Raw genomic sequence first — 15003 nt, forward strand, 5'->3', positions numbered from 1 at the left:
TTACACCTACATCAAAACTTGTTTTGCTTAGATTTAACCATACAGTTGAGGAGTAACGCGCTTAAAACGAGTTCATGTGTTAAAACGTCATGAATGTATATCTGGTTCATTCAAAACTAGAGATCAGAGTCGGAATTTGCTGTGCTGTATCTCGGATCTTCAATCGCATTCTAGCGATTAACGCGTGCTGCACATGAAAACTTCAAGAGACTATGTTTAAATAGGATGATCTGTTTAATTAAAACAAAAACAGGAAACGCAAGTTTAAGTACAGAAACAGCAAGTGATCTGGCTATTAAGAAAGGACGCAGAATTGCAAAACAGAAAAAAAAGACTGCCCAATGTACACAAGAGGTCCAGTGAATCCCATTCAAACAATGGACTCAAGCTGTGACAGCTACATCCTAAAATACAAATGCAGAAACTTTCATATTTCAACTTTACAAAAACTATTTACTTCTCTGTATACAGCAGTGTTCGACAACTCTACAGTCCAAAAGTCTGATAAGCGGATATGTATCACACTTGTCTACAACATTAATTTACTTCTTGCTTACTCAGTGCATAAATCCCCACCTACACATTTCAATCTACGGTGCTTTCGCCTATCCAAACTTTATTTCTTTTTTTGCATAATATTCCTTATGTAAACAAATGGTTTGTGTCAAAATGCTAGCTGGAAGTAAACACAATTATACTTGTCCATGTAATTCATAATAAGCGCATTTTGTCACGAGAACAAATCAATTCTATCAAACTGCGCTAGAAATATTACTCACATTGCTATTGTATAGAAAAAAGGCATGTTCTTTGTTTCTAAATTTTGTACTCTTTACACGTACACTCTTCGTGGTTAAACCTCTGTGCCTTCTCTGCCGTAAATCAGATTATTGACACTGAAATGGTTACACAAGGGGCCGCTCAGTCCACTTTGTTGACCGGAAGCAGGAGACTGATAATAGTTCAATCGATTGTGGATGTCGACTGTGTTGTGCATTGAGTTGTGTGATGGTGAGTATGAATTCGGTCCGGGGAGGTTTTGTCTAGCTTGTGATAAATCCCCCACCAATCCCCCAGAGGAAATCGGTCTGTTCACCCCGGTGCTGCCGTTGATCATGGAGCTCATGTTAGACACGAAGTTGCTGAAACAGGGATTGGATTGCATGGTTGGTGAAACCGAGGGTTTGGAATCATTCGCAATCCCAGGAGAACTCTGCTGTTCGGGAGAGGCCGAACCCAGGACACTGGCTGTATCTGAATGTTTCATACTTGCGTCGTCAGCTTTGTCACCCAGCCCATGGCTACTGGGTCCTGTAGTGTCTGATCGACGCTTTCTTTTCCTTCTGAAATTCCCATTGTCAAACATTTTCTCACAATTGGGATCTAGGGTCCAGTAGTTACCTTTACCTGGAGTAATAAACACGAGAGTTAGTCACTTCAACCTTGCGCATGATCAACTTCACAACTTGGCTGAATGTTTTGAAAAATTGCATTCCTGGCCCGCCCCCCGACCAGCTTTCTGAGTATAGAATTACAGAATGCAATTTGGAACAAAGTTTTTTGAAAAAAAAGAATGAACAAGTTAATGCCGGCAAAGTTGCAGCTGATCAGATCAACGACTCCCCCAACCCCATTAAACCGCGAATATTGCAGAGACTGACGCCAAGCGCAGTGTCTGGGTTTTGATAAGATTGAGCAAGCAACGAGCTTTGCAAATGCGTCTTTGTTGCAATTCCATCGTTTGCCTGCCGTTATACATTTGGGGCGCTATCAATAACTGGAGGCGATAAATACCAAGATTCTTAATAATATTAACGCAACTCATCAAGAACAGTGATTTATAACTGTTACAGAGAAAAACATCTATTAGTTATTTCCCGTTCCGATTCCATTTTTATTTAGCCCCTTCCCTCTCTCCCTACCTCCTCCTCACTTTTGATGGTTTGCTTTTCCTATGCTTGGCTTGTAGATATTTAATTGGTTACACAGGTGATTGCTAATGGCAGCTAAAAGGTGGGAAACGCAAAAACAAATGTCCTGGTGATTTTTGGTATTGGGAAAGTCGCACGGTTGTACGTGATAGCGCTTCTGGTAATATGATTAAACTTTTAGCAGACCTTGGTTTGGAAAGTCAGACTTAGACAACGAGTTTATACAAAACAGCGTGTACAGCGAACAAAGAACTACGGATGCTGGAAATGTGAAATTAAACAGAAATTGCAGAGGCTCTGAAGAAGGGTCACTGGACCCGAAACGGTAACTCTGCATTCTCTCCACAGATGCTGCCAGACCTGCTGAGTTTCTCCATTCGTTTTCGCTTTTATATCAGATTTCCAGCATCCGCAGTTTTTGCTTCTATTTAAATCCTGGCCCCCACAATTCCAGATTTGCGAACTGATTAAGGAGCCGTGTACCTGGGTCGTCCTCGTCTCTGGGAACTTTCTTGAAGCAGTCGTTAAGGGACAGGTTGTGCCGGATGGAGTTCTGCCAGCCCGCTTTACTCTTCTTGTAAAAGGGGAAATTCTCAGCCACGTACTGGTAGATCTGACTGAGGGTCAGCTTCTTGTCCGAGGCGTTCTGGATCGCCATGGCGATCAGCGCTGAGTACGAGTAAGGAGGACGAACCATCTTAAAAAGTTCCTGCTGGCTGGGGAGGGACAGCCAGCTGAGCTCGGTGCCTCCAAACCCCGAAGGAGGCGCCAGGAACTGCCGCTGACTCGTCCCGTAGCCCGGCGGGATGTAAGCTGCTCCATTGCTCCCGGCGAGGTAAGGCGAGGAATTAATCGGCGGTCCATTGAGCCAGAGATAGGGGTTGGTGCTGGGGGAAGTGTAATCGCTTAGGCCGTAGCTCGGGGGGTGGGCAGACGGCCGCTGAGGGTGATGGTGGTGGTGGTGATGATGCAGGTTCTGGGGGTACACGCTGAAGTTGTCGCAGTACATAGCCATGTCGAGGATTTCCTGCGCGCTGGCCTGTTGGAGAGGAGCAGGCTGAGCACTGGCAGCAGGCGCTTGGCCAAAGGCGTTCATCATCCGCTGGGCAAGGGCAAGAGCCGGCGGGGCGTGCTGCTGCTCACTCTCAGTAAGGGGGGGGGAAAGACTGCGAGCCAGCGCCAAGCGCGGCATTTAAATAACGGCTAGGTGCATCGCCTGCAGTCTCAACCAGAACAGGTAGATCAATCTGGCTGCGCCCTAGTGCGCCTCCCCCCACCGCCGCCCCCCCCCCATCCCACCCCACCAACCCTCTCCTACACTGCCAACAGCACTCAATTCCTACTGCCAGGCCGGCTCAGCATCACTCAATGCAGAGGAGCACAAAGTTTGCAAAAGTCCTATCAACTTCTAAATGCTCCTTACTTTGGAAAAATCCTACAATTTGAGCTCATCTGTGGGTCCTATCTACTGTGTTGCAATTGAATGTTGAATAGTTCTCAGCTAGTTCACAAAAAAATCTGTTTTGCCTTCTAAAAATCTAAATAGACTTTTAACATTTTGCATTCTCGCTTCGTTCAACAGAGGATGATCAGACTTACCTACAGCACTTGTTTTGTGCGTGCCCCAGACAGGTTTCTTGGAGATTACAGTCCTTCCTCCATTCTGTCCTATCTTCATTTTTATTTAGCACAGACTGAGACGCAGCAAATTAGTCTGCTCTGTTTAAATAAATGCAAGAAATCTTTCTCGAACTACCACAAACAGGACTGTGTATGTGCAAACTCAGTCCGAGCTGAGCTCCCTTGGAAGCAATTTCATGTTGCAGAAATAAACAGTTCGAGATTGATCAGTACACTCAGTAGCTGGCGTGTCGCGATGAAGAAAACTTATTTTGCATTACTGGAGGCAAAACACATATGTTTCCTCTCGCTGTTTACCAGCAAACACTTAAGTTTATGCGCTTTCTGTTATGCGGGGAATCATCTGTGTGTTGTGACATGTAATATAAACGTGGTGCCGTCTCCCAAAACATTTCGTTAAACACAAAATGATAAGTGTATCCGTTGCCTGATTTACTTTTCTAACTAAAAGTGACTGCAGTAGTTGCTGTGGTGTTGAAGTTTGGAGTACCTGAAGTTTGCACTATTTCTGTGCTCCGAGACGTATCACAAAGGCTAGAGGCTGTACGTTACTGCCCCCTATTGGTTTGCCAGGGATACCGCATATGCATCAATACACCGTTCCACGACCATCAAAGATGGGCAGTTCTTGTCACCAATTCCAGAAACAATCGGTAACTTCTGGAGGGCAATGACTGTTGCCGAGTTGGGAAACAGTTGTTTCACTCCTCGCGAGCTTCCTCAATCAGCCAGAAGGTAGGTGACTGGTTAATTTGATTTTTTCAATGTTGGTTGAAGAAGGAACATTCATCAAATTACACGAGAATGGTCCTCACTTCAAATAGTGCAAAAAAAAGCACCTGTAAAGGGGTTTTCACAAACTCAGGATGTCCCAAAGTCTTTCACAAGCAATTAATTAATACTGATACATTGTCAAACACACACAAAGGATTAGCAAAATGAATGACCAGTTATGGTCAGCTGTTTTCTACTTGTGTAGATTAAAGGAGAAATGAGAACGAGATCATTGAGAAAAGAAATCCTACTCTTTGAATAACACTAAGGAATTTTTTTTAGCTGAACAAGCAGATAAAGGTTTGTTTTAACACGGGAAACTCAGCATCTCTGTCAACCTATTGGAGACAGTTCAGAGAAGGTTCACGAGAGTTCTCCTATGTTGAAAGAGCTAGTTGACACGAAAACGTTAAGCAGTTTCGCCCTAAACTTATTGCCGTTCAGGAGAATTACAGGTAATCTTGTTGAAGTTTCTGAAGGGGCTTGACAGGTGGACACTGATTCTGGAGGAAGGATCTAGAAACAGGGAGCATTGTTGGATCATTGAATTTATTCAAGGCTGAGTTAGACAAATTTTTGATCTACAAGAGAGTCAGGGTTATGAGAAGATAGGCAGAAAAGTAAAATAGACACTGTGATTAGACCATCTGTGATCTTATTCAGTGACAGAACAGACTCAAGAAACCAAATGCCCTATCTTGTGTATGACAAGTGTCTCTTCCCATTAAAATTCAACAGTAGATTAGCCTCTCAACTGCTAATTGAATGGGCCCTTAGAGCAGCATAAAAATGAGAATACAAAGTACAGCAGCATTGCATCCCCTTTGTACTACAAGCCAAAAGCTGATACTGCAACATATGACATGGTGATTAGTGGATCATTGCATAAATACATCAAGGTAGCAATGGTGTAAAAAAGATCCATTCAACACAGAAGGAAACATTCAGACATGGTGATCAGTGGATCATTGCATAAATACATCAAGGTAACAATGGTGGGGAAAAAATCCATTCAACACAGAGGGAAACATTCAGAAGACAAAGAGAGATTACCAATTTAAGAATGTTGCTGCTTTAAGAAAACAGTCCATCAGCAGCTGAAAGTGGGTAAATGAAAAAGCTGTCAGCAGCTCTCATGGAAGCAGTAGCAGGGTAAAAGTGGCAATCCAGAAGTAAAACTTCACCTCAGAACTGGTAAGAGGCACAGCAAAAACAGTGTGGGCTAGGTAGAGAGTAAAACTATTCATACTGGGAAGTGATCAACTCCTTAGAGAAGGAGGATCAGTGCAGAAGTTTGGAGTATCATGCTTATAAATCCCTCTGGGTAAATGAGTAAAACTTTTAAAATAATGGTACCAAAGACTGGGTTGGGAATGTTACAATTGAAAAGAAGTATTGAAACTTCAAAATGAGCATCACCACCATCATGAGATTCTTCATGATGCATGGTCACTATAGACAAAGCCAAGACTAAAACATTAAATTATAGTGAGGCTGCAGTAACAGAAAATTTACCAAGTACACTTAAGACAAAAACGCAATTCAAAACATTTTGAAGACGTCTAGTGGAAGAAGATAGAAAAATTTTACAAATATTTTAAGACCAGGATAGTCCCAATTTAAATCAAAGTTTCGGCAGAAAAACTGCAACTAGAGAAATGTGAGATAACAAAGTGTAGAGCTGAATGAACACAGCAGGCCAAGCAGCATCAGAGGAGCAGAAAAGCTGACGTTTCAGGTGTGGACCCTTCTTCAGAAAGAGAAATGTGTTTTTTTTTTAAAAATGCAAAAGAATGTAATTTATGTTGTAAATCTTCAAAGGGTCTTTGCTGGGATGGGAGGCTAAGCTGCAGGAGGGAAAGGTGGGAAATCACCCTTTTGATTGGAAAAGGTGGTAAAATTCACAAAAAAAGTACAGAAATACCCGTATTGTCATAAAATAAAGCTTTATTGGAAGAATTGAGTTAAATGAGTTTTTGAAGAAGTAACAAAGAGAATTGATGAAGGCAGAGTGGTCTATGTGGGCTTCAGTAAGGCTTCTGACATAGTTCTTCATTGTAGACTGGTTAACAAGGTTAGATCACATGGAATACAGGGAAAACTAGCCATTTGGATACAGAACTGGCTCAAAGGTAGGAGACAGAAGGTAATGGTGGAGGGTTGCTTTTCAGACAGGAGGCCTGTGACCAGTGGTGTGCCAAAAGGATTGGTGCTGGATCCATTGCTTTTTGTTGTTTATATAAATGATTTGGATGTGAACATAGGAGGTATGGTTAGTAAGTTTGCAGATGACACTAAAATTGGTGATGTAGTGGACAGCCAAAAGGTACCTCAGAGTACAACAGGACCTTGATCAGATGGGCTGAGGGGTGGCAGATGGAGTTTAATTTCGATAGATGTGCGGTGTTGCATTTTGAAAAGGCAAATTAGGGCAGGACTTGTACATTTAATAGTAAGGTCCTGGAGAGTGTTGCTGAACAAAGAGATCTTGGAGTGCTGGTTCATGGATCCTTGAAACTAGAGTCACAGGTATACAGAATAGTGAAGAAGGTGTTTGGTATGCTTGCCTTCATTGGTCAGTGCATTGGATATAGGAGTTTGGAGGTCATGTTGCGGCTGTACAGGACATTGGTTAGGCCACTTTTGAAATACTGTGTGCAATTCTGGTCTCCTTGCTATAGGAAGGATTTTGTGAAACTTGAAAGTATTCAAAAAAGATTACAAGGATGTTGCAAAGGTTGAAGCATCTGAGCTATTGGGAGAGACTGAATAGGCTGGGGCTGTTTTCCCTAGAGCATCGGAGGCTAAGCATGACTTTATAGAAGTTTATAAAATCATGAGGGGCTTGGAGAAGGTGAATAGCCAAGGTCTGTTCCCCAGGGTGTAGGAATCCAAAACTGGAGGGCATAGGTTCAAGTTGAGAGGGGAAAGACTTAAAAGGAACCTAAGTGGCAACTTTTTCATGCAGCATGTATGGAATGAGCTGCTGGAGGAAGTGATGCAGGCTGGTACAATTACAATATTTAAAAGGTATCTGGATGGATATATGAATATGAAGTGGTGGGAGGTATGTGGGCTAAATGCTGGCAAATGGGACCAGATTAATTTAGGATATCTGATCAGCATGAATGAGTTGAGCCAAAGAGTCTGTATCCATGCTGTACAGCACTATGACTCTAGTATTGCGCAACATCACTATAATCAAGTTCAAAGGACTTGCTAGCAAAGAAGATATTATAACATTGCTATTATACAGTGTTCTAAAATTTGAATAGACCTCAATAAAAAAGATTTAAAACAGCACTGATTTAATACAAGATTGAAAGTTTCAAAGCCAGTAGCTTTTATCTATTGCAGGATTATTTAATCTTTGAGGTAAACAGAAATAATAGCATTGAGATCTTAGCAGATTTAAAGCAACTCTAATAAAATAAAAATAAGTAACCACATTAAGAAGCATTACAAGGAGAAATAATATTGCTATCAATATTTAATGCCAGAGATGGACCAAACAGAACACAGGATTGGACATTTTGGAAAAAGAGCTTGTAAGACATATTGTTTCAGAGACAATAGGAACTGCAGATGCTGGAGAATCTGAGAATAACAAGGTGTAGAGCTGGATGAACACAGCAGGCCAAGCAGCATCAGAGGAGGAGGATAATTGCTTCAAAATCAAGGACTAAATCACAAGTAATCAACTAACGACAATGTTGTATTCAGTAGGTCCTACAGCTGATAACATTATAAATCACTGAAATATAAAAGGAGGTGCAGATACTTTTGAGTTTCCCAAACACCAGCCATAAATGGTCAGAACCAAAATATACTACATCCTGTTCCCATTTTTTATGTGTTTATGTTAATACTGCACTCCTTCAGATCTGTACTAGGAAGTTAAATAGCTAATGTACTGGACTGAGGCTTGGCTGGAGTTGAGATTTTGACTAATTGATGTATAATTGCTATTTGAAGAGGGAGAAGGTAATCAGCCAAAGCATCTGATCCTGATTACTGTCCAGCAACCCTGTTGAAAGGTGAATGTGATTGAGTAAAGGTAGATCAGGGTTTTGATTGATTGGTTAAATTTTTCTCCAGCAGTAAAATAACACAATGTCACTCACCAAAGATTGGGATTGTCATTTTATAGAGCCGACAAGGGAAGGCAACATGACAGATGGGGTTACTTATTTAATAGGGGCTAAAATTTTGCATTCCTAATGGTGGGTTCAAACTTAGAGATTAACTCAGTGTTGTGTTTGTGGTGGCTTCTGCTTCACATCATCCTGTAACAGTTTCCTTCTTGTAAGACCTATGCATGCCATGAATGCTCATACAATAAAACATTTCGTAATTGTCCTATCTTCATGTTAAAGTCAGCAGCAAATAGGAATATCAATGCATCTGTTTCATATTCGTTTAAAGGTGGCATGCATTAGTTGGCTTCAGCCAATTGTGTCTAATGTCAACAGTTTTCTCATTAATGTCTATGGCACAAGGGAGCAGAGCAGGTGAATGACAGATTATATGGAGACCCAGGAAGGTTAAGGTTGAGTCAGTGATGGGAAAGCTTGTGGAGTGATATTGGAGGCATGGAGTTCTGGCATCCTGCATGTGGTGGTGGATGGTGGGAAAAATCAGTCATGCTAAGAACATCAGAGATCGACTATGTGGGATCCATCTCAGGGTATTGGCTGGCATCGGTGTACACGTTAATAGTGAACAAGTACCACTTGGTAACACTGTAGATGAAATAATATATCATGGTGCTGATGATTAAGAGAAGGTTTTGGAATGGTTACATTTGGAATAATTCTGCTTTTTATGGACAGAACATACTTGGGCAAGTTCATACATTGTTAAGTTGCTCTCAGGCGTTTTGGCTATACTTGGACAGCTTGGCCTGACTTTGATTTGATTTATTATTGTCACATGTTCCATGGTACAGTGAAAAGTATTGTTTCACATGCTCATCAGACATTATGTACATCAGGGTAATAGAACAGAATGCAGAATTTGGCATTACAGCTACAGAGAAGATGAAGAGAAAGATCATCTGTAATATATGAGAGGTCTGTTCATAATTCTGATAATATTGGGGAAGAAGATGTTCTTAAATTTGTTGGTAAGTGTTTTCAAACTTTTATATTTTCTGCCCAATGGAAAGGAGTGGAAGAGAGTATAACCAAGTCGAGGCATCATTGATTATGTTGGCTGCTTTCCTGAGGCAGCGGGAACTGTAGATGGAGTCAATGGAAGGAAGGCTGGTTTTTGTGATGGACTGGGCTGTGTTCACAACTCTCTGTAATTTCTTGCAGTCTTGGCAGACCAGTTGCCATACCAGTCTGTGATGCATCTGGATAGGATGCTTTCTATGGTGCATCCATAGAAATTTGGAAGAGTCATTAGGAATAAGTCAAGATGGATCATCCACTTGACACTTCTGGCTGAAGATGGTTGCAAACTAATGCTGAAAGTACATGGGGACAGCAGGCAAGTCTGTCCCCAGAAGTACTCAAAGTGCCCAGAAAAATCCACTCAATGATGCAAGCTAACAGAGAAAAGTTCCCTCATTACTAGAATGGAAGGAAATGATGAGGAACCACTTCTTCAATCACAGACCAATTTTCTCCCATCCTTGCTGCTGGTAGGTTCACTAGGGATTCTATCAGCAATAAATATAGGAGAGAAGATACCTGCGAATACAAAAACAATAGGCAGTAAGGATAAGTAAGTGATAGCAGTGAGGGAATCTCCGAAGGTAGTGTTTTGCAGAGGCTCAGATTGGCCTTTAGTTGAGACCAGCATCAGGAGCCTTTTGCTGCATCAGAGCATTTCATCTGTTAACTTGGGTTGGAGGGTTTTGGGGGAGAGGCTGCAAGAGGGGAGTGATCGACCACAATGGAGAGAGAACTGTTTTAAACCTGACCACAAAGAATAGTCAGGTACCTGGGATTCAAAAAATAACTTTAAATCACTAAGGAAATTAATTCCTTGCAAATGAATGTGAAATCTCTAGTTTTGAGCTATGTAAGGTCAGGAGCCACTATACTCGGAAAGCATGTATTGCATCCTACTGTAATGAACACTGCACCAATTATTACATTTAAATTTGAATTAACATCTGAAACACTGTAACTTGTGTAGTAGCTGTCAAGTTGAAATGTTCCACCTGTGTTCATATGAATGAAAATACATTAGCTGACACCTTACCAGTTTGTGGCAGATATGTTTAGGCTGATGGCTTTTTGTATGTAGAAGTGATGGGAGGGTTTTTTTTTTTTTTAAAATTGTTGTTAACTTTGCCTGATGTGTTGTACAAACTTAAATACTGCGATATCTTGGAAATTAGTGCTTTCCTTTGGTATTGTGAATTTAAGTTTAAGGAGGTGATTAGTTTTGAGGATATTGATGAATTCTTCTAATACTTTATTATGTCAATACAATCATAGAAAGTCCTGTAATGTGACTGCATTACCTAACAAATGAGTTAGTGAATATGAAAAGTCTAATCCCAAAATCAAAAAAAAATCAAGAAAATCTCAGAAGTCCACAAAATGCATATTTTGAACCTTTTTTCTCCCAAAAATCCATATTTACCAATACAGAACTTGAGCATTGCTGTGAAAAATAGACGTACTTTTGAAAATTTTGATCCTTCACTTAGCAGGGCAGAATCACATGAATACAACAATTTAAATGGCATGAAAAGAGGGTGCCAGTTACTTCCAAGTGGGCTCTGATTGGTTTGAGGTATTGGAGAACAGTTAATCCCCATACTTTCTTAAAAAAAAACAGACTAGGCAAGTTGACTGTGATTGGTCAAAGCATTACCACAGGAAATGCACTCAGGAACAGTTATCCGCTAAGCTTTTGCTAATTTGGAAAAGATGCAAAGCATGGACCTGTTCCTTTGTTTGCAAAGAACAGGCATCTGCAAACGAACATACATAGCTTCTAGTAAGTGTAAATTGGGCACATTGCTAGCCCAACTGATAACATTAAATTGGTTGTTCATGAAAGCTTCACCATCAATTCTCTTTTTCAGTAATATCAATGAATATGTCTTAGTTCAACCGGTTTGGTAAGTATTTATCTATATTTTTGTTTTCATTTTCTTTTTGCATCAAAATTAATACAATTTTTTTCATTCAACACATAGCAAAAGAGAAACTGTTATTAGCAAGCTGGACTCATCATTTTTAACTAACACTTGACCTCGTTTTTTATACTCTAATTCCACAGTTCAAACATTGTATGCTTTGATATCAAGTCTCAAACATTCTGCTCTTTGTCCCATCACTGCTCAAACATCAACCTATGCTGTAATCAGTAAGCTTTTTGTTGTAATTATTTATGCTGCATACCTCAAAAAATCAAAAACTTATACATTCAAAAATGTATATTTACACACATAGTGCCAACTGAGAATTGCATTAATCTCTTGTTTTGTCTTTAATGAAGTGTAAAAGGGCTCACTACCTAGTCACATAGAAAAGAAATGTAATAGCACTACGTCACATTATTCAGACATTTGTGCAACAAATTAATTACTTTTGACAGAGATAGTAAGAACCGCTGATGCTGGAGTCAGAGATAACACAGTGTGGAGCTGGAGGAGCACAGCAGGCCAGGCAGCATCAGAGGAACAGGAAAGTTGACGTTTCGGGTTGGGACACTTCTTCGGAATGCATTTTATGTTGTTTCATAGATATATGCTGTAGGCAATCTATGTACAATTATGTTCCACAAATAATAAACGTAGTAATGAATGATTAGGCTCAAAGAGCCAAATAGCCTACATCCACTCCTAGTTTCTATGTTTCTATAATTAGATGAACTGTAAAGAAGTTGGTTGAGGGAGAAATGTTAACCAGGTCCCTGGGGAGAATTTTCTAATGCTGTTTGAAATCATGCTATAAATATTTGACGTGGGAATAGTCTGCTGGACCATCACAGAAATGAGTAAAGTACAAACCAGCCACTGCCCCATAATGTAATCAGAAAAATTAAAAAGAAAATTCCACAAGCAACACTTGAGAATTTACAAGTTGCCAGCTGTCAAGGGAAATAGCCTGGAGTCCTAAAGTGGTGCTGCAGATGCCCGTGATTCACTTGTGGAATAAGGATTAACTTCTCATGTTTTGAGCCTAAGCCTGTCGAGGGATGGGGTTTAGGACAGGAGCAGGACGTTGGAATTAATGTGTACTTTGCTACATATGGAATAGTAATACAATCATACCATCATCAGAAAGTAATCAGCTCGAAGCAGCTGGATGGAAAATAAATTTATTCATTCATTTTTAGTTTCCACTACTTAAATATGAAAACAATAAACAAAACGAAAACGGATTTCTTGAGATGCAGTCCTCACCACATCCTACAGTGTAAGGAATTGTGAGCGACAGCTAAAAATACAAGATTTTCCTCTAAGTGAAGTTAGGATAATTGTAGGTTCAGAAAAGACCCATTTGTAACTACCTTTGAAGGTATTAGGGAAAAGGTAGTATAGGCCAGAGATATTGGTTATGCTGTGTTGTTAAGAGTGGAAACCAAGTCATACGCACACAATTCATACTTTCGCAGCCCAGCGTACCTTTTTTTAGATGGATATTGAACTGACAAAACATTGTCTAGCTAGACAAACTTGGCATCAACCCTATATGAAATGCAAACTAATCAATCATAGGTGTGCTGTTCATTGCTAAATATTGGATGTTGCTAAATAGTGCAGCATTTATTGCTTATATCTAATCGCCCTGGAACAGTTTGTCTTGAGCTGTCTTCTTGAATTGCTGCAGTACTTACAGTGTAGGGACATCTGCAGTGCTGTTAGCAAGTGAGTTCCAGGACATTGTTCCAAAGACAATGAAGGAATTGCAACATAGTTCCAAGCCAAGCTGGTGTATGTCTTGGAGAGGACCTTGCAGACGGTGTGATCCCGTACATCTACTGCTCTTATTCTTCTAAGTGATTGAAGTCATGAGATTGGAAGGTGCTGTCAAAGGAGTCCGAGTGACTTACTGCAGTAAATCTTCTAGACGATATACACTGCTTCTACTCTGCATTGGTGGTGAGAAAAATGAATGCTGAAGCTGATGGATGGAGTGTCAATCAAGCAGGATGTTTTGTCCTGGATGGTGGGTGTCAAATTTCTTATATGTTGTTGAAGCTGAACACATCAGGCAAGTGGAGAATATTCTGTTACACTCTGGACTTGTACCACAGAGATGGTGGACATACACTGAGGAGACAGGAGGTGAGTTGCTCGCTGCAGAGTTCCTAGCCCCGATCTACATTTTTAGGAGAGTATTTATATGGCTGGACCAGTTCAGTTTCACATCAATTATAATCTCCAGACTGTTGAGTAGAGGACCTGTAAAGGTAATGCCATTTAAGATCAAGAATAACGTTTAGGTTCTCTCTTGTTGGAGATGTTCATTTTTGGTACTTATGTGGCACAAGTTACTTTCTACTAATCAACCTGAGCCTTGATGTTTTCCACATTTTGCTGCATTTGGGCATGGACTGCTTCAGTTTTTGAGGAGTTCTGAATTGAGCTGACCATCGTACAATCAATGGAAAACATCCCTACTTCCAACCTTTTGGAGGCAAGGTCATCAGTGAAACAGGTGATGGTCCTTTGCCACTACCCTGTGTAACTCCTGTAGTGATTTCCTGGAGTTGAGATGATTGCTCCCCTACAACCAGAATCATTTTCTTTGTATTGAGTATGACTCCAACCATCACTGAGATTTCTCCTCATTCCCCTCGACCCAAGCTTTTCATAGGCTCCTTAATGCCGTACCCTGTTGAATGCAATCCCAATTCAAGGGCATTTGCTCTTACCTTATCTCTGGAGTTCAGCACTTTTGGACCAATAAGGTCAGGAGCTGAGTGCTCCTGGCAGACCTCAAATTGAGTGTCAGTGAGGTTATTCCTTTGCAAGTGCTGTGAATACCCCTTCCATCAGTTTGCTGATGATCAAGAGTAGACTGTTAGAGCAATAATTGATTGAATTGGATTTGTCCAGCGTGTTATGTATAGGCCATATAAGAGCAATCTTCTTCATTGTCAGGTAGATGCCAGTACTATAACTGTACTAGTACAGCAGGACTAGTGCCAGAGCACAAATCTTCAGCACTATAAACCAGAATATTATCAGGGCCCATAAACTTTGCTATATTCTGCGCCTTCAGCCATTTCTTGATATCATGTGAAGTGAATCATGTTGGTTGAAGACTGACATCCAAGATGATGGGGGGCCTCAGGAAGGATCAAGATGGAGCATGCATTTGGCACTTTTAATTGAAGATGAATTTGTTATTTGATTCATTGTTCACCACCTTCCATGACTGATGTCAAAAGACTGAAGAGCTCAGATCTGATTTGTTGATCACTTAACCTTGTCGATCACGTACTGCTTCCACTGTTTGATAGGCAAGTAATCCTGTGCTGTACTATCATCAAGTTGATACCTCATTTTTAGGTATTTGTGGTCCCTCCTGCAGTCTTCATTGAACCAGGATTGATCTCCTTGTTTAATGGTAATGTCAGCGTGGTGGTTATGCTGAGTCATGATGTTACTGATTGTAGTCGATTGCAAATTTGCTGCTGGTTGTCTTCAGAGCCTCATGAATGCCCAGTCTTGAACTGC

General features: G+C 40.7%; 1 protein-coding gene across 2 annotated transcripts; it reads right to left on the bottom strand.

The window, feature by feature from the left end:
• Positions 1-215: 215 nt before the first annotated feature.
• Positions 216-4484, bottom strand: foxi1 (forkhead box i1). Of its 2 annotated transcripts, none has more exons than XM_020527558.2 (2): positions 2415-3147; positions 216-1407 (listed from the first exon to the last, which is right to left on the bottom strand). In XM_020527558.2, exons 1-2 carry the CDS (start codon positions 3121-3123, stop codon positions 854-856), a joined length of 1263 nt encoding a protein of 420 aa, XP_020383147.2. In that variant the 5' UTR covers positions 3124-3147; the 3' UTR covers positions 216-853. The 2 variants fall into 2 exon arrangements, 1 of the variants encoding a protein (XP_020383147.2); XR_007264250.1 differs by lacking the exon at positions 2415-3147 and adding an exon at positions 4063-4484 and having other exon boundaries at positions 1297-1407.
• Between the last annotated feature and the right edge of the window lie 10519 nt (positions 4485-15003).

Source organism: Rhincodon typus, chromosome 20 (assembly GCF_021869965.1).
Source record: "Rhincodon typus isolate 14 chromosome 20, sRhiTyp1.1, whole genome shotgun sequence".
NCBI classification, from domain to species: Eukaryota; Metazoa; Chordata; class Chondrichthyes; order Orectolobiformes; family Rhincodontidae; genus Rhincodon; species Rhincodon typus.

Excerpts from the sequence above, each read along its gene's own strand:
- foxi1 (XM_020527558.2), bottom strand. The coding sequence starts at position 3,123 with ATGCCGCGCTTGGCGCTGGCTCGCAGTCTTTCCCCCCCCCTTACTGAG. Across the intron at positions 1,408-2,414 it reads CAGAGACGAGGACGACCCAG|GTAAAGGTAACTACTGGACC; the intron begins GTACACGGCTCC and ends TTATTACTCCAG.